Here is a 25,193-nt window from a genome sequence, read left to right on the forward strand (position 1 = left end):
CACACACAGTATATAGATAGAGCGGTATAGAGAGGTATAGGTGTATATATAGCGCGGTACCGTTTGCTGCAGGTCCGGGATACACACACAGTATATAGATGGATAGAGCGGTATAGAGAGGTATAGGTGTATATATAGCGCGGTACCGTTTGCTGCAGGTCCGGGATACACACACAGTATATAGATAGATAGAGCGGTATAGAGAGGTATAGGTGTATATATAGCGCGGTACCGTTTGCTGCAGGTCCGGGATACACACACAGTATATAGATAGATAGAGCGGTATAGAGAGGTATAGGTGTATATATAACGCGGTACAGTTTGCTGCAGGTCCGGGATACACATACAGTATATAGATAGATAGAGCGGTATAGAGAGGTATAGGTGTATATATAGCGCGGTACCGTTTGCTGCTGGTCCGGGATACACACACAGTATATAGATAGAGCGGTATAGAGAGGTATAGGTGTATATATAGCGCGGTACCGTTTGCTGCAGGTCCGGGATACACACACAGTATATAGATAGAGCGGTATAGAGAGGTATAGGTGCATATATAGCGCGGTACCGTTTACTGCAGGTCCGGGATACACACACAGTATATAGATAGAGCGGTATAGAGAGGTATAGGTGCATATATAGCGCGGTACCGTTTGCTGCAGGTCCGGGATACACACACAGTATATAGATAGAGCGGTATAGAGAGGTATAGGTGTATATATAGCACGGTACCGTTTGCTGCAGGTCCGGGATACACACACAGTATATAGATGGATAGAGCGGTATAGAGAGGTATAGGTGCATATATAGCGCGGTACCGTTTGCTGCAGGTCCGGGATACACACACAGTATATAGATAGAGCGGTATAGAGAGGTATAGGTGTATATATAGCGCGGTACCGTTTGCTGCAGGTCCGGGATACACACACAGTATAAAGATGGATAGAGCGGTATAGAGAGGTATAGGTGTATATATAGCGCGGTACCGTTTGCTGCAGGTCCGGGATACACACACAGTATATAGATAGATAGAGCGGTATAGAGAGGTATAGGTGTATATATAGCGCGGTACCGTTTGCTGCAGGTCCGGGATACACACACAGTATATAGATAGATAGAGCGGTATAGAGAGGTATAGGTGTATATATAACGCGGTACCGTTTGCTGCAGGTCCGGGATACACACACAGTATATAGATGGATAGAGCGGTATAGAGAGGTATAGGTGTATATATAGCGCGGTACCGTTTGCTGCAGGTCCGGGATACACACACAGTATATAGATAGATAGAGCGGTATAGAGAGGTATAGGTGTATATATAGCGCGGTACCGTTTGCTGCAGGTCCGGGATACACACACAGTATATAGATAGATAGAGCGGTATAGAGAGGTATAGGTGTATATATAGCGCGGTACCGTTTGCTGCAGGTCCGGGATACACATACAGTATATAGATAGATAGAGCGGTATAGAGAGGTATAGGTGTATATATAGCGCGGTACCGTTTGCTGCAGGTCCGGGATACACACACAGTATATAGATAGAGCGGTATAGAGAGGTATAGGTGCATATATAGCGCGGTACCGTTTGCTGCAGGTCCGGGATACACACACAGTATATAGATAGAGCGGTATAGAGATGTATAGGTGCATATATAGCGCGGTACCGTTTGCTGCAGGTCCGGGATACACACACAGTATATAGATAGAGCGGTATAGAGAGGTATAGGTGTATATATAGCACGGTACCGTTTGCTGCAGGTCCGGGATACACACACAGTATATAGATGGATAGAGCGGTATAGAGAGGTATAGGTGCATATATATAGCGCGGTACCGTTTGCTGCAGGTCCGGGATACACACACAGTATATAGATAGAGCGGTATAGAGAGGTATAGGTGCATATATAGCGCGGTACCGTTTGCTGCAGGTCCGGGATACACACACAGTATATAGATAGAGCGGTATAGAGAGGTATAGGTGCATATATAGCGCGGTACCGTTTGCTGCAGGTCCGGGATACACACACAGTATATAGATGTATAGAGAGGTATAGGTGTATATATAGCGCGGTACCGTTTGCTGCAGGTCCGGGATACACACACAGTATATAGATAGATAGAGCGGTATAGAGAGGTATAGGTGTATATATAACGCGGTACCGTTTGCTGCAGGTCCGGGATACACATACAGTATATAGATAGATAGAGCGGTATAGAGAGGTATAGGTGCATATATAGCACGGTACCGTTTGCTGCAGGTCCGGGATACACATACAGTATATAGATAGATAGAGCGGTATAGAGAGGTATAGGTGTATATATAGCGCGGTACAGTTTGCTGCGGGTCCGGGATACACACACAGTATATAGATAGAGCGGTATAGAGAGGTATAGGTGTATATATAGCGCGGTACCGTTTGCTGCAGGTCCGGGATACACACACAGTATATAGATGGATAGAGCGGTATAGAGAGGTATAGGTGTATATATAGCGCGGTACCGTTTGCTGCAGGTCCGGGATACACACACAGTATATAGATAGATAGAGCGGTATAGAGAGGTATAGGTGTATATATAACGCGGTACCGTTTGCTGCAGGTCCGGGATACACATACAGTATATAGATAGATAGAGCGGTATAGAGAGGTATAGGTGCATATATAGCACGGTACCGTTTGCTGCAGGTCCGGGATACACATACAGTATATAGATAGATAGAGCGGTATAGAGAGGTATAGGTGTATATATAGCGCGGTACCGTTTGCTGCGGGTCCGGGATACACACACAGTATATAGATAGAGCGGTATAGAGAGGTATAGGTGTATATATAGCGCGGTACCGTTTGCTGCAGGTCCGGGATACACATACAGTATATAGATAGATAGAGCGGTATAGAGAGGTATAGGTGTAAATATAGCGCGGTACCGTTTGCTGCAGGTCCGGGATACACACACAGTATATAGATGGATAGAGAGGTATAGGTGTATATATAGCGCGGTACCGTTTGCTGCAGGTCCGGGATACACACACAGTATATAGATAGATAGAGCGGTATAGAGAGATATAGGTGTATATATAGCGCGGTACCGTTTGCTGCGGGTCCGGGATACACACACAGTATATAGATAGATAGAGCGGTATAGAGAGGTATAGGTGTATATATAGCGCGGTACCGTTTGCTGCAGGTCCGGGATACACATACAGTATATAGATAGATAGAGCGGTATAGAGAGGTATAGGTGTATATATAGCGCGGTACCGTTTGCTGCAGGTCCGGGATACACATACAGTATATAGATAGATAGAGCGGTATAGAGAGGTATAGGTGTATATATAGCGCGGTACCGTTTGCTGCGGGTCCGGGATACACACACAGTATATAGATGGATAGAGCGGTATAGAGAGGTATAGGTGTATATGTAGCGCGGTACCGTTTGCTGCAGGTCCGGGATACACACACAGTATATAGATAGATAGAGCGGTATAGAGAGGTATAGGTGTATATATAGCGCGGTACCGTTTGCTGCAGGTCCGGGATACACACACAGTATATAGATAGATAGAGCGGTATAGAGAGGTATAGGTGTATATATAGCGCGGTACCGTTTGCTGCGGGTCCGGGATACACACACAGTATATAGATAGAGCGGTATAGAGAGGTATAGGTGTATATATAGCGCGGTACCGTTTGCTGCAGGTCCGGGATACACACACAGTATATAGATAGATAGAGCGGTATAGAGAGGTATAGGTGTATATATAACGCGGTACCGTTTGCTGCAGGTCCGGGATACACACACAGTATATAGATAGAGCGGTATAGAGAGGTATAGGTGCATATATAGCGCGGTACCGTTTGCTGCAGGTCCGGGATACACACACAGTATATAGATAGAGCGGTATAGAGAGGTATAGGTGCATATATAGCGCGGTACCGTTTGCTGCAGGTCCGGGATACACACACAGTATATAGATAGAGCGGTATAGAGAGGTATAGGTGCATATATAGCGCGGTACCGTTTGCTGCAGGTCCGGGATACACACACAGTATATAGATAGAGCGGTATAGAGAGGTATAGGTGCATATATAGCGCGGTACCGTTTGAGCAGGTCCGGGATACACACACAGTATATAGATAGAGCGGTATAGAGAGGTATAGGTGCATATATAGCGCGGTACCGTTTGCTGCAGGTCCGGGATACACACACAGTATATAGATAGAGCGGTATAGAGAGGTATAGGTGTATATATAGTGCGGTACCGTTTGCTGCAGGTCCGGGATACACACACAGTATATAGATAGAGCGGTATAGGTGTATATATAGCGCGGTACCGTTTGCTGCAGGTCCGGGATACACACACAGTATATAGATGGATAGAGCGGTATAGAGAGGTATAGGTGTATATATAGCGCGGTACCGTTTGCTGCAGGTCCGGGATACACACACAGTATATAGATAGAGCGGTATAGAGAGGTATAGGTGTATATATAGCGCGGTACCGTTTGCTGCAGGTCCGGGATACACACACAGTATATAGATAGAGCGGTATAGAGAGGTATAGGTGCATATATAGCACGGTACCGTTTGCTGCAGGTCCGGGATACACACACAGTATATAGATAGAGCGGTATAGAGAGGTATAGGTGTATATATAGCGCGGTACCGTTTGCTGCAGGTCCGGGATACACACACAGTATATAGATGGATAGAGCGGTATAGAGAGGTATAGGTGTATATATAGCGCAGTACCGTTTGCTGCAGGTCCGGGATACACACACAGTATATAGATAGAGCGGTATAGAGAGGTATAGGTGTATATATAGCGCAGTACCGTTTGCTGCAGGTCCGGGATACACACACAGTATATAGATAGAGCGGTATAGAGAGGTATAGGTGTATATATAGCGCGGTACCGTTTGCTGCAGGTCCGGGATACACACACAGTATATAGATAGATAGAGCGGTATAGAGAGGTATAGGTGTATATATAGCGCGGTACCGTTTGCTGCAGGTCCGGGATACACACACAGTATATAGATAGAGCAGTATAGAGAGGTATAGGTGTATATATAGCGCGGTACCGTTTGCTGCAGGTCCGGGATACACATACAGTATATAGATAGAGCGGTATAGAGAGGTATAGGTGTATATATAGCGCGGTACCGTTTGCTGCAGGTCCGGGATACACACACAGTATATAGATAGATAGAGCGGTATAGAGAGGTATAGGTGTATATATAGCGCGGTACCGTTTGCTGCAGGTCCGGGATACACACACAGTATATAGATGGATAGAGCGGTATAGAGAGGTATAGGTGTATATATAGCGCGGTACCGTTTGCTGCAGGTCCGGGATACACACACAGTATATAGATGGATAGAGCGGTATAGAGAGGTATAGGTGCATATATAGCGCGGTACCGTTTGCTGCAGGTCCGGGATACACACACAGTATATAGATAGAGCGGTATAGAGAGGTATAGGTGTATATATAGCGCGGTACCGTTTGCTGCAGGTCCGGGATACACACACAGTATATAGATAGAGCGGTATAGAGAGGTATAGGTGTATATATATAGCGCGGTACCGTTTGCTGCAGGTCCGGGATACACACACAGTATATAGATAGATAGAGCGGTATAGAGAGGTATAGGTGTATATATAGCGCGGTACCGTTTGCTGCAGGTCCGGGATACACACACAGTATATAGATGGATAGAGCGGTATAGAGAGGTATAGGTGTATATATAGCGCGGTACCGTTTGCTGCAGGTCCGGGATACACACACAGTATATAGATGGATAGAGCGGTATAGAGAGGTATAGGTGCATATATAGCGCGGTACCGTTTGCTGCAGGTCCGGGATACACACGCAGTATATAGATAGAGCGGTATAGAGAGGTATAGGTGTATATATAGCGCGGTACCATTTGCTGCAGGTCCGGGATACACACACAGTATATAGATAGAGCGGTATAGAGAGGTATAGGTGTATATATATAGCGCGGTACCGTTTGCTGCAGGTCCGGATACACACGCAGTATATAGATAGATAGAGCGGTATAGAGAGGTATAGGTGCATATATAGCGCGGTACCGTTTGCTGCAGGTCCGGGATACACACACAGTATATAGATAGATAGAGCGGTATAGAGAGGTATAGGTGTATATATAGCGCGGTACCGTTTGCTGCAGGTCCGGGATACACACACAGTATATAGATAGAGCGGTATAGAGAGGTATAGGTGTATATATAGCGCGGTACCGTTTGCTGCAGGTCCGGGATACACACACAGTATATAGATGGAGCGGTATAGAGAGGTATAGGTGTATATATAGTGCGGTACCGTTTGCTGCAGGTCCGGGACACACACACAGTATATAGATAGAGCGGTATAGAGAGGTATAGGTGCATATATAGCGCGGTACCGTTTGCTGCAGGTCCGGGATACACACACAGTATATAGATAGAGCGGTATAGAGAGGTATAGGTGCATATATAGCGCAGTACCGTTTGCTGCAGGTCCGGGATACACACACAGTATATAGATAGAGCGGTATAGAGAGGTATAGGTGCATATATAGCGTGGTACCGTTTGCTGCAGGTCCGGGATACACACACAGTATATAGATAGAGCGGTATAGAGAGGTATAGGTGTATATATAGCGCGGTACCGTTTGCTGCAGGTCCGGGATACACACACAGTATATAGATAGATAGAGCGGTATAGAGAGGTATAGGTGTATATATAGTGCGGTACCGTTTGCTGCAGGTCCGGGATACACAAACAGTATATAGATAGATAGAGCGGTATAGAGAGGTATAGGTGTATATATAGCGCGGTACCGTTTGCTGCAGGTCCGGGATACACACACAGTATATAGATGGATAGAGCGGTATAGAGAGGTATAGGTGCATATATAGCGCGGTACCGTTTGCTGCAGGTCCGGGATACACACACAGTATATAGATAGAGCGGTATAGAGAGGTATAGGTGCATATATAGCGCGGTACCGTTTGCTGCAGGTCCGGGATACACACACAGTATATAGATAGAGCGGTATAGAGAGGTATAGGTGCATATATAGCGCGGTACCGTTTGCTGCAGGTCCGGGATACACACACAGTATATAGATGGATAGAGCGGTATAGAGAGGTATAGGTGCATATATAGCGTGGTACCGTTTGCTGCAGGTCCGGGATACACACACAGTATATAGATAGAGCGGTATAGAGAGGTATAGGTGCATATATAGCGCGGTACCGTTTGCTGCAGGTCCGGGATACACACACAGTATATAGATAGAGCGGTATAGGTGCATATATAGCGCGGTACCGTTTTCTGCAGGTCCGGGATACACACACAGTATATAGATAGAGCGGTATAGAGAGGTATAGGTGTATATATAGCACGGTACCGTTTGCTGCAGGTCCGGGATACACACACAGTATATAGATAGAGCGGTATAGAGAGGTATAGGTGTATATATAGCGCGGTACCGTTTGCTGCAGGTCCGGGATACACACACAGTATATAGATAGATAGAGCGGTATAGAGAGGTATAGGTGTATATATAGCGCGGTACCGTTTGCTGCAGGTCCGGGATACACACACAGTATATAGATAGAGCGGTATAGAGAGGTATAGGTGTATATATAGCGCAGTACCGTTTGCTGCAGGTCCGGGATACACACACAGTATATAGATAGAGCGGTATAGAGAGGTATAGGTGTATATATAGCGCGGTACCGTTTGCTGCTGGTCCGGGATACACACGCAGTATATAGATAGATAGAGCGGTATAGAGAGGTATAGGTGTATATATAGCGCGGTACCGTTTGCTGCAGGTCCGGGATACACACACAGTATATAGATAGATAGAGCGGTATAGAGAGGTATAGGTGCATATATAGCGCGGTACCGTTTGCTGCAGGTCCGGGATACACACACAGTATATAGATAGAGCGGTATAGAGAGGTATAGGTGCATATATAGCGCGGTACCGTTTGCTGCAGGTCCGGGATACACACACAGTATATAGATGGATAGAGCGGTATAGAGAGGTATAGGTGCATATATAGCGCGGTACCGTTTGCTGCAGGTCCGGGATACACACACAGTATATAGATAGAGCGGTATAGAGAGGTATAGGTGCATATATAGCGCGGTACCGTTTGCTGCAGGTCCGGGATACACACACAGTATATAGATAGAGCGGTATAGAGAGGTATAGGTGCATATATAGCGCGGTACCGTTTGCTGCAGGTCCGGGATACACACACAGTATATAGATAGAGCGGTATAGAGAGGTATAGGTGCATATATAGCGCGGTACCGTTTTCTGCAGGTCCGGGATACACACACAGTATATAGATAGAGCGGTATAGAGAGGTATAGGTGTATATATAGCACGGTACCGTTTGCTGCAGGTCCGGGATACACACACAGTATATAGATAGAGCGGTATAGAGAGGTATAGGTGTATATATAGCGCGGTACCGTTTGCTGCAGGTCCGGGATACACACACAGTATATAGATAGATAGAGCGGTATAGAGAGGTATAGGTGCATATATAGCGCGGTACCGTTTGCTGCAGGTCCGGGATACCGATCCGGATGATCACCGCGTTCCCCGATGTCTCTTCCATCCGCCGGCCGGGGGGGTCTCGGATAGTGCCGGGGGGGGCTCGGATACTGCCGGGGGGGTCTCGGATAGTGCCGGGGGCGTGTCTCTGTGTCCCGGGGGGGGTCTCGGTGTCTCCCCCGGGGGTGTGTGGGGGAGCCCCGGGGTCCCCCTCCTGGGGGGGGGATGGGAGTGGGGTGTCCGGGGTCCCCCTCCTGGGGGGGGATGGGTGGGGGGGGTCCGGGCCGCTCCGGGAGCTCAGAGACCAGACACACAACATGAGCAGGGGAGGGGGAGGAGCGCGGAGAGATCATCTAATGCAGGGGGGAGAGAAGGGAGGGGGAGAGAGGGGAGGTGTGAGAGAGGAGGAGGGATCATCTAATGCAGAGGGAGAGAGGGAGAGGGAGAGAGGGGAGGGGGAGAGAGGGGAGGGGGAGAGAGGGGAGGGGGAGAGAGGGGAGGGGGAGAGAGGGGAGGGGGGGAGGGGGAGAGAGGGGAGGGGGGGAGGGGGAGAGAGGGGAGGGGGGGAGGGGGAGAGAGGGGAGGGGGGGAGGGGGAGAGAGGGGAGGGGGAGAGAGGGGAGGGGGAGAGAGGGGAGGTGTGAGAAAGGAGGGATCATCTAATGCAGGGGGAGAGAGGGGAGGGGGAGAGAGGAGGGATCATCTAATGCAGGGGGAGAGAGGGGAGGGAGAGAGAGGGGAGGGATCATCTAATGCAGGGGGGAGGGGGAGAGAGGGGAGGTGTGAGAGAGGAGGAGGGATCATCTAATGCAGGGGGAGAGAGGAGGAGGGATCATCTAATGCAGGGGGAGAGAGGGGAGGGGGAGAGAGGGGAGGGGGTGAGAGGGGGGGGTGAGAGGGGAGGGGGTGAGAGGGGAGGGGGAGAGAGGGGAGGTGTGAAAGAGGAGGGATCATCTAATGCAGGGGGAGAGAGGGGAGGGGGAGCGAGGGGAGGGGGAGCGAGGGGAGGGGGAGCGAGGGGAGGGGGAGAGAGGGGAGGGGGATAGAGGGGAGGTGTGAGAGAGGAGGGATCATCTAATGCAGGGGGAGAGAGGGGAGGGGGAGGAGCGCAGAGAGATCACTTAATGCAGGGGGGAGAGAAGGGAGGGGGAGAGCGGGGAGGTGTGAGAGAGGAGGGATCATCTAATGCAGGGGGGAGAGGGGAGGGGGAGGTGTGAGAGAGGAGGAGGGATCATCTAATGCAGGGGGGAGAGAGGGGAGGGGGAGAGAGGGGAGGGGGAGAGAGGGGAGGGGGAGAGGGAAGGTGTGAGAGAGGAGGAGGGATCATCTAATGCAGGGGGGAGAGGGGAGGGGGAGAGTTGGGAGGGGGAGGAGCGCGGAGAGATCATCTAATGCAGGGGGGAGATAGGGGAGGGGGTGAGAGGGGAGGTGTGAGAGAGGAGGAGGGATCATCTAATGCAGGGGGGAGAGAGGGGAGGGGGAGGAGCGCGGAGAGATCATCTAATGCAGGGGGGGAGAGAGGGGAAGGGGAGAGAGGGGAGGGGGAGAGAGGGGAGGTGTGAGAGAGGAGGAGGGATCATCTAATGCAGGGGGGAGAGAGGGGAGGGGGAGAGAGGGGAGGTGTGAAAGAGGAGGAGGGATCATCTAATGCAGGGGGGAGAGAGGGGAGGGGGAGAGAGGGGAGGTGTTAGAGAGGAGGAGGGATCATCTAATGCAAGGGGGAGAGAGGGGAGGGGGAGGAGCGCGGAGAGATCATCTATTACAGGGGGGGGAGAGAGGGGAGGGGGAGAGGGGAGGTGTGAGAGAGGAGAATTGATCATCTAATGCAGGGGGGAGAGAGGGGAGGGGGAGAGGGGAAGTGTGAGAGAGGGGGAGGGATCATGTAATGCAGGGGGGAGAGAGGGGAGGGGGAGAGGGGAGGTGTGAGAGAGGAGGAGGGATCATCTAATGCAGGGGGGAGAGAGGGGAGGGGGAGAGGGGAGGTGTGAGAGAGGAGGAGGGATCATCTAATGCAGGGGGGAGAGAGGGGAGGGGGAGAGAGGGGAGGGGGAGAGAGGGGAGGGGGAGAGAGGGGAGGGGGAGAGAGGGGAGGGGGAGAGAGGGGAGGTGTGAGAGAGGAAGGGGGGTCATCTAATGCAGGGGGAGAGAGGGGAGGAGGGGTGAGAGAGGAGGAGGGATCATCTAATGCAGGGGGGAGAGAGGGGAGGGGGAGAGAGGGGAGGGGGAGAGAGGAGGGGGAGAGAGGGGAGGGGGAGGAGCGCGGAGAGATCATCTAATGCAGGGGGGTGAGAGGGGGGAGAGAGGGGAGGTGTGAGAGAGGAGGAGGGGTCATCTAATGCAGGGGGGAGAGAGGAGAGGGGGAGAGAGGGGAGGGGGAGAGAGGGGAGGTATGAGAGAGGAGGAGAGATCATCTAATGCAGGGGGGAGAGAGGGGAGGGGGAGAGAGAGGAGGGGGAGAGAGGGGAGGGGGAGAGGGGAAGTGTGAGAGAGGAGGAGGGATCATGTAATGCAGGGGGAGAGAGAGGAGGGTGAGAGAGGGGAGGTGTGAGAGAGGAGGAGGGATCATCTAATGCAGGGGGGAGAGAGGGGAGGGGGAGGAGCGCGGAGAGATCATCTAATGCACGGGGGGAGAGAGGGGAGGGGGAGAGAGGGGAGGTGTGAGAGAGGAGGAGGGATCATCTAATGCAGGGGGGAGAGAGGGGAGGGGGAGAGAGGGGAGGTGTGAGAGAGGAGGAGGGATCATCTAATGCAGGGGGGAGAGAGGGGAGGGGGAGAGAGGGGAGGTGTTACAGAGGAGGAGGGATCATCTAATGCAAGGGGGAGAGAGGGGAGGGGGAGGAGCGCGGAGAGATCACCTATTGCAGGGGGGGAGAGAGGGGAGGGGGGAGGGGAGGTGTGAGAGAGGAGAAGGGATCATCTAATGCAGGGGGGAGAGAGGGGAGGGGGAGAGGGGAAGTGTGAGAGAGGAGGAGGGATCATCTAATGCAGGGGGGAGAGAGGGGAGGTGGAGAGGGGAGGTGTGAGAGAGGGGGAGGGATCATCTAATGCAGGGGGAGAGAGGGGAGGGGGAGAGAGGGGAGGGGGAGAGAGGGGAGGGGGAGAGAGGGGAGGTGTGAGAGAGAAGAAGGGGTCATCTAATGAAGGGGGGAGAGAGGGGAGGAGGAGGGGTGAGAGAGGAGGAGGGATCATCTAATGCAGGGGGGAGAGAGGGGAGGGGGAGAGAGGGGAGGGGGAGAGAGGGGAGGGGGAGAGGGGAGGGGGAGAGAGGAGGGGGAGAGAGGGGAGGGGGAGAGAAGGGAGGGGGAGGAGCACGGAGAGATCATCTAATGCAGGGGGGAGAGAGGGGAGGTGTGAGAGAGGAGGAGGGGTCATCTAATGCAGGGGGGAGAGAGGGGAGGGGGAGAGAGGGGAGGGGGAGATAGGGGAGGTATGAGAGAGGAGGAGAGATCATCTAATGCAGGGGGGAGAGAGGGGAGGGGGAGAGAGGGGAGGGGGAGAGAGGGGAGGTGTGAGAGAGGAGGAGGGGTCATCTAATGCAGGGGGGAGAGAGGGGAGGGGGAGAGAGGGGAGGTGTGAGAGAGGAGGAGAGATCATCTAATGCAGGAGGGAGAGAGGGGAGGGGGAGAGAGGGGATGTGTGAGAGAGGAGGAGGGATCATCTAATGCAGGGGGGAGAGAGAGGAGGGGGAGAGAGGGGAGGTGTGAGAGAGGAGGAGGGATAATCTAATGCAGGGGGGAGAGAGGGGAGGGGGAGAGAGAGGAGGTGTGAGAGAGGAGGAGGGATCATCTAATGCAGGGGGAGAGAGGGGAGGGGGAGGAGCGCGGAGAGATCATCTAATGCAGGGGGAGAGAGGGGATGGGGAGAGAGGGGAGGGGGAGAGAGGGGAGGGGGAGAGAGGGAAGGGGGGATCATCTCATGCAGGGGGAGAGAGGGGAGGTGTGAGAGAGGAGGAGGGATCATCTAATGCAGGGGGGAGGGGAGGGGAGGGGGAGAGAGAGGAGGTGTGAGAGAGGAGGGATCATCTAATGCAGGGGGGAGAGGGGAGGGGGAGAGAGGGGAGGTGTGAGAGGAGGAGGGATCATCTAATGCAGTGGGAAGAGAGGGTAGGGGGAGAGAGGGGAGGTGTGAGAGAGGAGGAGGGATCATCTAATGCAGGGGGGAGAGAGGGGAGGGGGAGAGAGGGGAGGTGTGAGAGAAGAGGCATCATCTAATGCAGGGGGGAGGGGGAAGAGGGGAGGTGTGAGAGAGGAGGAGGGATCATCTAATGCAGGGGGGAGAGAGGGGAGGGGGAGAGAGGGGAGGTGTGAGAGAGGGGAGGGGTCATCTAATGCAGGGGGGAGAGAGGGGAGGGGGAGAGGGGAGGTGTGAGAGAGGAGGAGGGATCATCTAATGCAGGGGGGAGAGAGGGGAGGGGGAGAGGGGAGGTGTGAGAGAGGAGGAGGGATCATCTAATGCAGTTGGGAGAGAGGGGAGGTGGAGAGGGGAGGTGTGAGAGAGGGGGAGGGATCATCTAATGCAGGGGGAGAGAGGGGAGGGGGAGAGAGGGGAGGGGGAGAGAGGGGAGGTGTGAGAGAGAAGAAGGGGTCATCTAATGAAGGGGGGAGAGAGGGGAGGAGGAGGGGTGAGAGAGGAGGAGGGATCATCTAATGCAGGGGGGAGAGAGGGGAGGGGGAGAGAGGGGAGGGGGAGAGAGGGGAGGGGGAGAGGGGAGGGGGAGAGAGGAGGGGGAGAGAGGGGAGGGGGAGAGAAGGGAGGGGGAGGAGCACGGAGAGATCATCTAATGCAGGGGGGAGAGAGGGGAGGTGTGAGAGAGGAGGAGGGGTCATCTAATGCAGGGGGGAGAGAGGGGAGGGGGAGAGAGGGGATGGGGGAGATAGGGGAGGTATGAGAGAGGAGGAGAGATCATCTAATGCAGGGGGGAGAGAGGGGAGGGGGAGAGAGGGGAGGGGGAGAGAGGGGAGGTGTGAGAGAGGAGGAGGGGTCATCTAATGCAGGGGGGAGAGAGGGGAGGGGGAGAGAGGGGAGGTGTGAGAGAGGAGGAGAGATCATCTAATGCAGGAGGGAGAGAGGGGAGGGGGAGGAGGGGATGTGTGAGAGAGGAGGAGGGATCATCTAATGCAGGGGGGAGAGAGAGGAGGGGGAGAGAGGGGAGGTGTGAGAGAGGAGGAGGGATAATCTAATGCAGGGGGGAGAGAGGGGAGGGGGAGAGAGAGGAGGTGTGAGAGAGGAGGAGGGATCATCTAATGCAGGGGGAGAGAGGGGAGGGGGAGGAGCGCGGAGAGATCATCTAATGCAGGGGGAGAGAGGGGATGGGGAGAGAGGGGAGGGGGAGAGAGGGGAGGGGGAGAGAGGGAAGGGGGGATCATCTCATGCAGGGGGAGAGAGGGGAGGTGTGAGAGAGGAGGAGGGATCATCTAATGCAGGGGGGAGGGGAGGGGAGGGGGAGAGAGGGGAGGTGTGAGAGAGGAGGGATCATCTAATGCAGGGGGGAGAGGGGAGGGGGAGAGAGGGGAGGTGTGAGAGGAAGAGGGATCATCTAATGCAGTGGGAAGAGAGGGTAGGGGGAGAGAGGGGAGGTGTGAGAGAGGAGGAGGGATCATCTAATGCAGGGGGGAGAGAGGGGAGGGGGGAGAGAGGGGAGGTGTGAGAGAAGAGGCATCATCTAATGCAGGGGGGAGGGGGAAGAGGGGAGGTGTGAGAGAGGAGGAGGGATCATCTAATGCAGGGGGGAGAGAGGGGAGGGGGAGAGAGGGGAGGTGTGAGAGAGGGGAGGGGTCATCTAATGCAGGGGGGAGAGAGGGGAGGGGGAGAGAGGGGAGGGGGAGGAGCGCGGAGAGATCATCTAATGCAGGGGGGAGAGGGGAGGTGTGAGAGAGGGGAGGGATCATCTAATGCAGGGGGAGAGAGGGGAGGGGAGAAAGGGGAGGGGGAGATAGGGGAGATGTGAGCGAGGAGGAGAGATCATCTAATGCAGGGTGAGAGAGGGGAGGGGGAGAGAGGGGAGGTGTGAGAGAGGAGGAGGGATCATCTAATGCAGGGGGGAGAGAGGGGAGGGGTAGAGAGGGGAGAAAGGGGAGAGAGGGAAGGGGGAGAGAGGGGAGGTGTGAGAGAGGAGGAGGGATCATCTAATGCAGGGGGGAGAGAGGGGAGGGGGAGAGAGGGGAGGTGTGAGAGAGGTGGCGAATCATCTAATGCAGGGGGGAGAGAGGGGAGGGGGGGAGAGGGTAGGTGTGAGAGAGGAGGAGGGATCAACTAATGCAGGGGGGAGTGGGGAGGTGTGAGAGAGGAGGGATCATCTAATGCAGGGGGAGAGGGGAGGGGGAGAGAGTGGAGGTGTGAGAGAGGAGGAGGGATCATCTAATGCAGGGGGGAGAGAGGGGAGGGGGAGAGGGGAGGGGGAGAGAGGGGAGGGATCATCTAATGCAGGGGGAAGAGAGGGGAGGGGAGGAGCGCGGAGAGATCATCTAATGCAGGGGGGAGAGAGGGGAGGAGGATGGAGGGGAGGGGGTGAGAGGGGAGGGGGAGGGTGTGGAGAGATCATCTAATGCAGCGGGGAGAGAGGGGAGGTGTGAGAGAGGAGGATGGGTCATCTAATGCAGGGGGGAGAGAAAGGAGGGGGAGAGAGGGGAGGTATGAGAGAGGAGGAGAGATCATCTAATGCAGGGGGGAGAGAGGGGAGGGAGAGAGAGGGGAGGGGGAGAGAGGGGAGGGGGAGAGAGGGGAGGGGGAGAGAGGGGAGGGGGAGAGAGGGAGAGAGGGGAGGTGTGAGAGAGGAGGAGGGGTCATCTAATGCAGGGGGGAGAGAGGGGAGGGGGAGAGAGGGGAGGTATGAGAGAGGAGGATAGATCATCTAATGCAGGGGGGAGAGAGGGGAGGGGGAGAGAGGGAAGGGGTGAGAGAGGAGGAGGGGTCATCTAATGCAGGGGGGAGAGAGGGGAGGGGGAGAGAGGGGAGGTGTGAGAGAGGAGGAGGGATCATCTAATGCAGGGGGGAGAGAGGGGAGGGGGAGAGAGAGGAGGTGTGAGAGAGGAGGAGGGATCATCTAATGCAGGGGGGAGAGAGGGGAGGGGGAGGTGCGCGGAGAGATCATCTAATGCAGGGGGAGAGAGGGGAGGGGGAGAGAGGAGAGGGGGAGAGGGAAGGGGGTATCATCTAATGCAGGGGGAGAGAGGGGAGGGGGAGAGAGGGGAGGTGTGAGAGAGGAGGAGGGATCATCTAATGCAGGGGGGAGGGGAGGGGGAGAGAGGGGAGGTGTGAGAGAGGAGGGATCATCTAATGCAGGGGGAGAGGGGAGGGGGAGAGAGGAGAGGTGTGAGAGGAGGAGGGATCATCTAATGCAGGGGGGAGAGAGGGGAGGGGGAGAGAGGGGAGGTGTGAGAGAAGAGGCATCATCTAATGCAGGAGGGAGAGGGGAGGGTGAGAGAGGGGTGGTGTGAGAGAGGAGGAGGGATCATCTAATGCAGGGGGGAGAGAGGGGAGGGGGAGAGAGGGGAGGTGTGAGAGAAGAGGCATCATCTAATGCAGGGGGGAAGAGTGGAGGTGTGAGAGAGGAGGAGGGATCATCTAATGCAGGGGGGAGAGAGGGGAGGTGTGAGAGAGGGGAGGGGTCATCTAATGCAGGGGGGAGAGAGGGGAGGGGGAGGAGCGCGGAGAGATCATCTAATGCAGGGGGGAGAGAGGGGAGGTGTGAGAGAGGGGAGGGATCATCTAATGCAGGGGGAGGGAGGGGAGGGGGAGAGAGGGGAGGTGTGAGAGAGGAGGAGGGATCATCTAATGCAGGGGGGAGATAGGGGAGGGGAAGAGAGGGGAGGTGTGAGAGAGGAGGATGGATCATCTAATGCAGGGGGGAAAGAGGGGAGGGGGAGAGAGGGGAGAGAGGGGAGAGAGGGGAGGGGGAGAGAGGGGAGGTGTGAGAGAGGAGGAGGGATCATCTAATGCAGGGGGGAGAGAGGGGAGGGGGAGAGAGGGGAGGTGTGAGAGAGGATGAGGGATCGTCTAATGCAGGGGGGGAGAGGGGAGGGGAAGAGAGGGTAGGTGTGAGAGAGGAGGAGGGATCAACTAATGCAGGGGGGAGAGGGGAGGTGTGAGAGAGGAGGGATCATCTAATGCAGGGGGAGGGAGGGGGAGAGAGGGGAGGTGTGAGAGAGGAGGAGGGATCATCTAATGCAGGGGGGAGAGAGAGGAGGGGGGAGAGGCGAGGGGGAGAGAGTGGAGGGATCATCTAATGCAGGGGGGAGAGAGGGGAGGGGGAGGAGCGCGGAGAGATCATCTAATGCAGGGGGAAGAGAGGGGAGGGGGAGAGAGGGGAGGGGGAGAAAGGGGAGGTGTGAGAGAGGAGGAGGGATCATCCAATGCAGTGGGGAGAGAGGGGAGGGGAGGGGGAGAGAGGAGGGATCATCTAATGCAGGGGGGGAGAGAGGGGAGGTGTGAGAGAGGAGGGATCATCTAATGCAGGGGGGAGAGAGGGGATGGGTGAGAGAAGAGGGATCATCTAATGCAGGGGGGGAGAGAGGGGAGGTGTGAGAGAAGAGGGGTCATCTAATGCAGGGGGGGAGAGGGGAGGTGTGAGAGAGGAGGGATCATGTAATGCAGGAGGGAGAGAGGGGAGGTGGGGAGAGGGGAGGTGTGAGAGGAGGAGGGATCATCTAATGCAGGAGGGAGAGAGGGGAGGTGTGAGAGAAGAGGGATCATCTAATGCATGGGGGGAGAGGGGGGGAGAGAGGGGAGGTGTGAGAGAAGAGGGATCATCTAATGCAGGGGGGGAGAGGGGAGGTGTGAGAGAGGAGGGATCATGTAATGCAGGGGAGGAGAGGGGAGGGGGAGAGAGGGGAGGTGTGAGAGAGTAGGAGGGATCATCTAATGCAGGGGGGGAGGGGGGAGGGGGAGAGAGGAGGGATCATCTAATGCAGGGGGGAGAGAGGGGAGGTGTGAGAGAGGAGGGATCATCTAATGCAGGGGGAGAGAGGGGAGGGGGAAGAAGGGAGGGGGAGAGAAGGGAGGTGTGAGAGAAGAGGGATCGTCTAATGCAGGGGAGGGAGAGGGGAGGGTGAGAGAGGGGAGGGGGAGAGAGGAGAGGTGTGAGAGAGGAGGGATCATCTAATGTAGGGGGAGAGAGGGGAGGGGGAGGGAGGGGGAGAGGGGAGGTGTGAGAGAGGAGGGATCATCTAATGCAGGGGGGAGAGAGGGGAGGGGGAGAGAGAGGAGGGATCATCTAATGCAGGGGGGGAGGGGGGAGGGGGAGAGAGGGGAGGTGTGAGAGAGGAGGGATCATTTAATGCAGGGTGGGGAGAGAGGGGAGGGGGAGAGAGGGGAGGGGGAGAGAAGGGAGGTGTGAGAGAGGAGGAGGGATCACCTAATGCAGGGGGGGGAGAGGGGAGGTGTGAGAGAGGAGGGATCATATAATGCAGGGGGAGAGAGGGGGGAGGTGTGAGAGAGGAGGGATCATCTAATGCGGGGAGGGGGGGGAGAGGGGAGGTGTGAGAGAGGAGGGATCATATAATGCAGGGGGAGAGAGGGGGGAGGTGTGAGAGAGGAGGGATCATCTAATGCAGGGGGGAGAGAGGGGGGGGTGAGAGAGGAGGGATCATCTAATGCAGGGGGGAGAGAGGGGAGGTGTGAGAGAAGAGGGATCAACTAATGCAGGGGGGAGAGGGGAGGTGTGAGAGAAGAGGGATCAACTAATGCAGGGGGGAGAGAGGGGAGGGTTCATCTAATGCAGGAGGGAGAGAGGGGGGGCGAGGTGTGAGAGAGGAGAGGTCTCACGTGGAATCGGCTGTCTCTGCGTGTCACGTGGAATCGGCTGTGTGTCTGAGTCACGTGGAATCGGCTGTGTGTCTATGTCACGTGGAATCGGCTGTGTCTGTGTCACGTGGAATCGGCTGTGTGTCTGTGCCACGTGGACTCTGCTGTGTGTCTGTGTCACGTGGAATCGGCTGTGTGTCTGTGTCACGTGGAATCGGCTGTGTGTCTGTGTCACGTGGAATCGGCTGTGTGTCTATGTCACGTGGAATCGGCTGTGTGTCTGTGCCACGTGGACTCTGCTGTGTGTATGTGTCATGTGGAATCTGCTGTGTGTTTGTGTCACGGGAATCGGCTGTGTCACGTGGAATAGGTTGTGTGTTTGTGTCACGTGGAATCTGCTGTGTGTCTGTCACGTGGAAACGGCTGTGTGTCTGTGTCACATGGAATCGACTGTGTATCTGTGTCACGTAGAATCGGCTGTGTGTCTGTGTCACGTGGACTCTGCTGTGTGTATGTGTCACGTGGAATCGGCTGTGTGTTTGTGTCACGGGAATCGGCTGTGTCACGTGGAACCGGCTGTGTGTCTGTGTCTTGTGGAATCGGCTGTGTGTCTGTGTCACGTGGAATCGGTTGTTTGTGTCACGTGGAATCGGCTGTGTATCTGTGTCACGTAGAATCGGCTGTGTGTCTGTGTCACGTGGAATCGGCTGTGTGTCTGTGTCACGTGGAATCGGCTGTGTGTCTGTGTCACGTGGAATCGGCTGTGTGTATGTGTCACGTGGAATCGGCTGTGTTACATGGAATCGGTTGTGTGTTTGTGTCACGTGGAATCGGCTGTGTGTTTGTGTCACGTGGAATCGGCTGTGTATCTGTGTCACGTAGAATCGGCTGTGTGTCTGTGTCACGTGGAATCGGCTGTGTGTCTGTGTCACGTGGAATCGACTGGGTTACATGGAATCGGTTGTGTGTTTGTGTCACGTGGACTCTGCTGTGTGTATGTGTCACGTGGAATCGGCTGTGTGTTTGTGTCACGGGAATCGGCTGTGTCACGTGGAACCGGCTGTGTGTCTGTGTCTTGTGGGATCGGCTGTGTGTTTGTGTCACATGGAATCGGCTGTGTGTATGTGTCACGTGGAATCGGTTGTGTGTTTGTGTCACGTGGAATCGGCTGTGTATCTGTGTCACGTAGAATCGGCTGTGTGTCTGTGTCACGTGGAATCGGCTGTGTGTCTGTGTCACGTGGAATCGGCTGTGTGTCTGTGCCACGTGGAATCGGCTGTGTGTCTGTGCCACGTGGAATCGGCTGTGTGTCTGTGTCACGTGGAATCGGCTGTGTATCTGTGTCACGTGGAATCGGCTGTGTGTCTGTGTCACGTGGAATCGGCTGTGTTACATGGAATCGGTTGTGTGTTTGTGTCACGTGGAATTGGCTGTGTGTTTGTGTCATGTGGAATCTGTTGTGTGTTTGTGTCACGGGAATCGGCTGTGTATCTGTGTCACGTAGAATCGGCTGTGTGTCTGTGTCACGTGAACTCTGCTGTGTGTATGTGTCACGTGGAATCGGCTGTGTGTTTGTGTCACGGGAATCGGCTGTGTCACGTGGAACCGGCTGTGTGTCTGTGTCTTGTGGAATCGGCTGTGTGTCTGTGTCACGTGGAATCGGTTGTTTGTGTCACGTGGAATCGGCTGTGTATCTGTGTCACGTAGAATCGGCTGTGTGTCTGTGTCACGTGGAATCGGCTGTGTGTCTGTGTCACGTGGAATCGGCTGTGTGTATGTGTCACGTGGAATCGGCTGTGTTACATGGAATCGGTTGTGTGTTTGTGTCACGTGGAATCGGCTGTGTGTTTGTGTCACGTGGAATCGGCTGTGTATCTGTGTCACGTAGAATCGGCTGTGTGTCTGTGTCACGTGGAATCGGCTGTGTGTCTGTGTCACGTGGAATCGACTGGGTTACATGGAATCGGTTGTGTGTTTGTGTCACGTGGACTCTGCTGTGTGTATGTGTCACGTGGAATCGGCTGTGTGTTTGTGTCACGGGAATCGGCTGTGTCACGTGGAACCGGCTGTGTGTCTGTGTCTTGTGGGATCGGCTGTGTGTTTGTGTCACATGGAATCGGCTGTGTGTATGTGTCACGTGGAATCGGTTGTGTGTTTGTGTCACGTGGAATCGGCTGTGTATCTGTGTCACGTAGAATCGGCTGTGTGTCTGTGTCACGTGGAATCGGCTGTGTGTCTGTGTCACGTGGAATCGGCTGTGTGTCTGTGCCACGTGGAATCGGCTGTGTGTCTGTGCCACGTGGAATCGGCTGTGTGTCTGTGTCACGTGGAATCGGCTGTGTATCTGTGTCACGTGGAATCGGCTGTGTGTCTGTGTCACGTGGAATCGGCTGTGTTACATGGAATCGGTTGTGTGTTTGTGTCACGTGGAATTGGCTGTGTGTTTGTGTCATGTGGAATCTGTTGTGTGTTTGTGTCACGGGAATCGGCTGTGTCACGTGGAATCGTCTGTGTGTTTGTGTCACGTGGAATCGGCTGTGTGTTTGTGTCAAGTGGAATCGGCTGTGTGTCTGTGTCACGTGGAATCGGCTGTGTGTCTGTGTCACGTGGAATCGGCTGTGTTACATGGAATCGGTTGTGTGTTTGTGTCACGTGGAATTGGCTGTGTGTTTGTGTCATGTGGAATCTGTTGTGTGTTTGTGTCACGGGAATCGGCTGTGTCACGTGGAATCGTCTGTGTGTTTGTGTCACGTGGAATCGGCTGTGTGTTTGTGTCAAGTGGAATCGGCTGTGTGTCTGTGTCACGTGGAATCGGCTGTGTGTATGTGTCACGTGGAATCGGCTGTGTTACATGGAATCGGTTGTGTGTTTGTGTCACGTGGAATCGGTTGTGTGTTTGTGTCACGTGGCATCGGTTGTGTGTATGTGTCACGTGGAATCGGCTGTGTGTTTGTGTCATGTGGAATCGGCTGTGTGTATGTGTCACGTGGAATCAGCTGTGTTACATGGAATCGGTTGTGTGTTTGTGTCACGTGGAATCGGTTGTGTGTTTGTGTCACGTGGCATCGGTTGTGTGTATGTGTCACGTGGAATCGGCTGTGTGTTTGTGTCATGTGGAATCGGCTGTGTGTTTGTGTCACGTGGAATCGGATGTGTCTGTGTCACGTGGAATCGGCTGTGTGTCTGTGTAACGTGGAATCGGTTGGGTCTCTGTGTCAGAGTTTGGGGAGCTCTGTACATGTGAAGAAGAGACCTGTGAGGTTTGGGGAGCTCTGTACATGTGAAGAAGAGACCTGTGAGGTTAGGGGAAGCTCTGTACATGTGAAGAAGAGACATGTGAGGTTTGGGAAGCTATGTACATGTGAAGAAGAGACCTATGAGGTTTAGAAAGCTCTGTACATGTGAAGAAGAGACCTGTGTGGTTTGGGAAAGCTCTGTACATGTGAAAAAGAGACCTGTGAGGTTTGGGGAGCTCTGTACATGTGAAGAAGAGACCTGTGAGATTTGGGAAAGCTCTGTACATGTGAAGAAGAGACCTGTGAGGTTTGGGAAAGCTCTGTACATGTGAAGAAGAGACCTGTGAGGTTTGGAAAAGCTCTCTACAAGTGAAGAGGAGACCTGTGAGGTTTGGGAAAGCTCTGTGCATGTGAAGAAGAGACCTGTGAGGCTTGGAAAGCTCTGTGCATGTGAAGAAGAGACCTGTGAGGTTTGGGAAAGCTCTGTACATGTGAAGAAGAGACGTGTGAGGTTTGGAAAGCTCTGCATGTATGTATATATACATACTGTACATAAATACACACTCCCTTGACGGAGGTCCCTCTGTGTGGACCGAAACATCGGAGGTACGGCTGTTACTTGGAGTACGGTCTCTTGCTTTCCGGTCTGATCACTGGTATCGTATATCTATTGCATTTCCATGTGATATGCAAACGCCACAGTGATTAGTTCTATCGGAGTGCCAAATGCTCTCCATGTATGCATGTATGTATGTATGTGTGTATGCATGTATGTATGTATGTGTGTATGCATGTGTGTGTGTATGTGTGTATATATGTGTGTGTGCATGTATGTATGTATGTACAGTGGTGTGAAAAAGAAAGTACACCCTCTTTGAATTCTATGGTTTTACATATCAGGACATAATAACAATCATCTGTTCCTTAGCAGGTCTTAAAATTAGGTCAATTCCACCTCAGATGAACAACAACACGCGACATATCACACCGTGTCATGATTTATTTAACAAAAATAAAGCCGTGTGTGAAAAACTAAGTACACCTTATGATTCAATAGCTTGTAGAACCACGTTTAGCAGCAATAACTTGAAGTAATCATTTTCTGTATGACTTTATCAGTCTCTCACATCGTTGTGTAGGAATTTTGGCCCACTCTTCTTTACAACGTTGCTTCAGTTCATTGAGGTGTGTGGGCATTTGTTTATGCACAGCTCTCTTAAGGTCCAGCCACAGCATTTCAATCGGGTTGAGGTCTGGACTTTGACTGGGCCATTGCAACACCTTGATTCTTTTCTTTTTCAGCCATTCTGTTGTAGATTTGCTGGTGTGCTTGGGATCATTGTCCTGTTGCATGACCCAATTTCGGCCAAGCTTTAGCTGTCGGACAGATGGCCTCACATTTGACTCTAGAATACTTTGGTATGCAGAGGAGTTCATGGTCGACTCAATAACTGCAAGGTTTCCAGGTCCTGTGGCTACAAAACAAGCCCAAATCCAAATCATCACACCTCCACCACCGTGCTTGACAGTTGGTATGAGGTGTTTGTGCTGATATGATATGTTTGGTTTTCGCCAAACGTGGCGCTGTGCATTATGGCCAAACATCTCCACTTTGGTCTCGTCTGTCCAAAGGACATTGTTCCAGAAGTCTTGTGGTTTGTTCAGATGCAACTTTGCAAACCTAAGCCGTGCTGCCATGTTCTTTTTAGAGAGAAGAGGCTTTCTCCTGGCAACCCTTCCAAACAAAGGTATGTGGGTATGTAGCACATCAAAACAGTGCAAATAAATGCAAAAAATGCGATATTTGCGCACAATGCCGGAGCTCCTGGTTCACGGATGGCCTATGTGCAGCAATCCAAGTATACAGCAACAGGAAAGATGATCCAGGGCTCCACGGATTTTTAGAAAAATAATTTATTCATGATACACAACGTTTCGGCCTCACTTAGGCCTTTGTCAAGTGACTTCCAAACAAACCATATGAGACAGGTCCTCAGGTCTCTAAGAGAGGCAGGGCTCATAGCCAACCCTAAGGCAGAAACCAAGTACTTAGGTTGTGCAGTGGGAGGTGGAAAAGTAAGGCCACTACCGACAAGGTAGCTGCCCTGAAAGAAGTTCCGACCCCCCGAACAAAAACGCAGGTACGCTCTCTGTTAGGGTTTAGCAGGGTACTATCGGAGGTTCATCCCCAACTACTCGGAAGTTGCAGCCCCACTAACAGACCTCACAAAAAAGTGTGCCCCTACACAAGTGGTATGGTCATGGGAGTGGGCCCTTGAGGAGGTAAAAAGGTGTCTATCAGAGGGTCCCGTCCTTAGAAGCCCAGACTTCAATAACAACAGTTTGAGGGAGTGGAACATCTGATCCTTTTTCTGAGTAGGAAATTGTTCCCAAGGGAAAAAAAACTACTCAGTAATTGAGAAGTGCCTCGCAGAAAAGTGGGCAATCGAGGCCTTGAGACATTACCTGGCGGAAGTCCATTTTACGTTGGTAACAGACCATGCTCCATTGAAGTGGTTAAATACTATGAAGGACTCCAATGCTAAGTTGACCAGGTGGTATATGTCCCTCCAACCCTTCTCGTTTGAGATTCAGCACAGGCCTGGAAAAGAAAATGCAAATGCTGATTTCTTCTCTAGAGAAGGGGTGGATGGTCGGGCTTCAGCCGTGCGTGGCCCCAGCCACACACTAACAGGGGAGGAATGTGACAGGGTGAATAAACGTCACCAGCCCTATGCCTGGCAGACCTACTGTATGTTTAGGTCTGCAGTACAGCAGTGACCGGGTTAAACATTCAGCTGGGAAGGTCTTGTCAATTAGTCTGGTCCCAGCTGCCTCATCAAGGAGCTTTAAAAACCCCAGGCTGCACACACATACAGGCTGTCTGAACCAGTGAGATACTGACATGCTGAGGGAGAACTGATGCTAAGGTCTGTCTTCACTATGCTATTTTGATGTACTCTTACGGTGGGATCTGAACAGCCCTTGTTGGAAAAAGGGCCAAGCCCCGCTCAGGACTTATTTTCTGTTTGTTCTATATGCTGAAAAGAAGCTGTTTTGTTTTTGTGTGCCATATTTTTAAGGCTCAAAAATCAGCCTTTTCCAGAAACCCACGTGTGGTTGCATGTACCCTGCAACATCATACTTGTTCAGTCTTTTTCTAATTGTACTGTTATGAACTTGAACATTTAACATACTAACTGAGGCCTGTAGAGTCTGAGATGTAACTCTTGGGTATTTTGCAATTTCTCTGAGCATCGCACGGTCTGACCTTGGGGTGAATTTGCCGGGGTGTCCACTCCTGGGAAGATTGGCAACTGTCTTGAACGTTTTCCACTTTTGAATAATCTTTCTCACTGTAGAATGATGGACTTTAAATTGTTTGGAAATGGCCTTATAACCCTTCCCAAATTGATGGGCAGCAACAATTGCTTCTCTAAGATCATTGCTGATGTCTTTCCTGCTTGGCATTGTGTTAACACACACCTGAATGCTCCAGACCAGCAAACTGCTAAAACTCCGGCTTTTATAGAGGTGGTCACACTTCCTGATGATCAATTAATCAAGGGCATTTGATTAGCAGCACCTGTCTGCTACTTAGCATCTTAATTCCTATGGAAGCAGTA

General features: G+C 53.1%; 1 protein-coding gene across 2 annotated transcripts in view; it reads right to left on the minus strand.

The window, feature by feature from the left end:
• Positions 1-25,193, minus strand: part of LOC142494786 (SH3 and multiple ankyrin repeat domains protein 3-like) — a 156,379-nt gene that overhangs the window by 54,820 nt on the left and 76,366 nt on the right. Inside the window, exon 4 of one of the 2 annotated variants that reach the window (XM_075599239.1) lies at positions 8,593-8,944. The exons of the other annotated variant lie outside the window; for it this stretch is intronic. Coding sequence (XP_075455354.1) covers positions 8,593-8,910 — 318 coding nt within the window. The 5' untranslated portion in view covers positions 8,911-8,944. The remainder of the gene's footprint in view (positions 1-8,592; positions 8,945-25,193) is intronic. 2 annotated transcript variants of the gene reach the window in all.

Source organism: Ascaphus truei, chromosome 5, assembly GCF_040206685.1.
Source record: "Ascaphus truei isolate aAscTru1 chromosome 5, aAscTru1.hap1, whole genome shotgun sequence".
Lineage (NCBI taxonomy): Eukaryota > Metazoa > Chordata > Amphibia > Anura > Ascaphidae > Ascaphus > Ascaphus truei.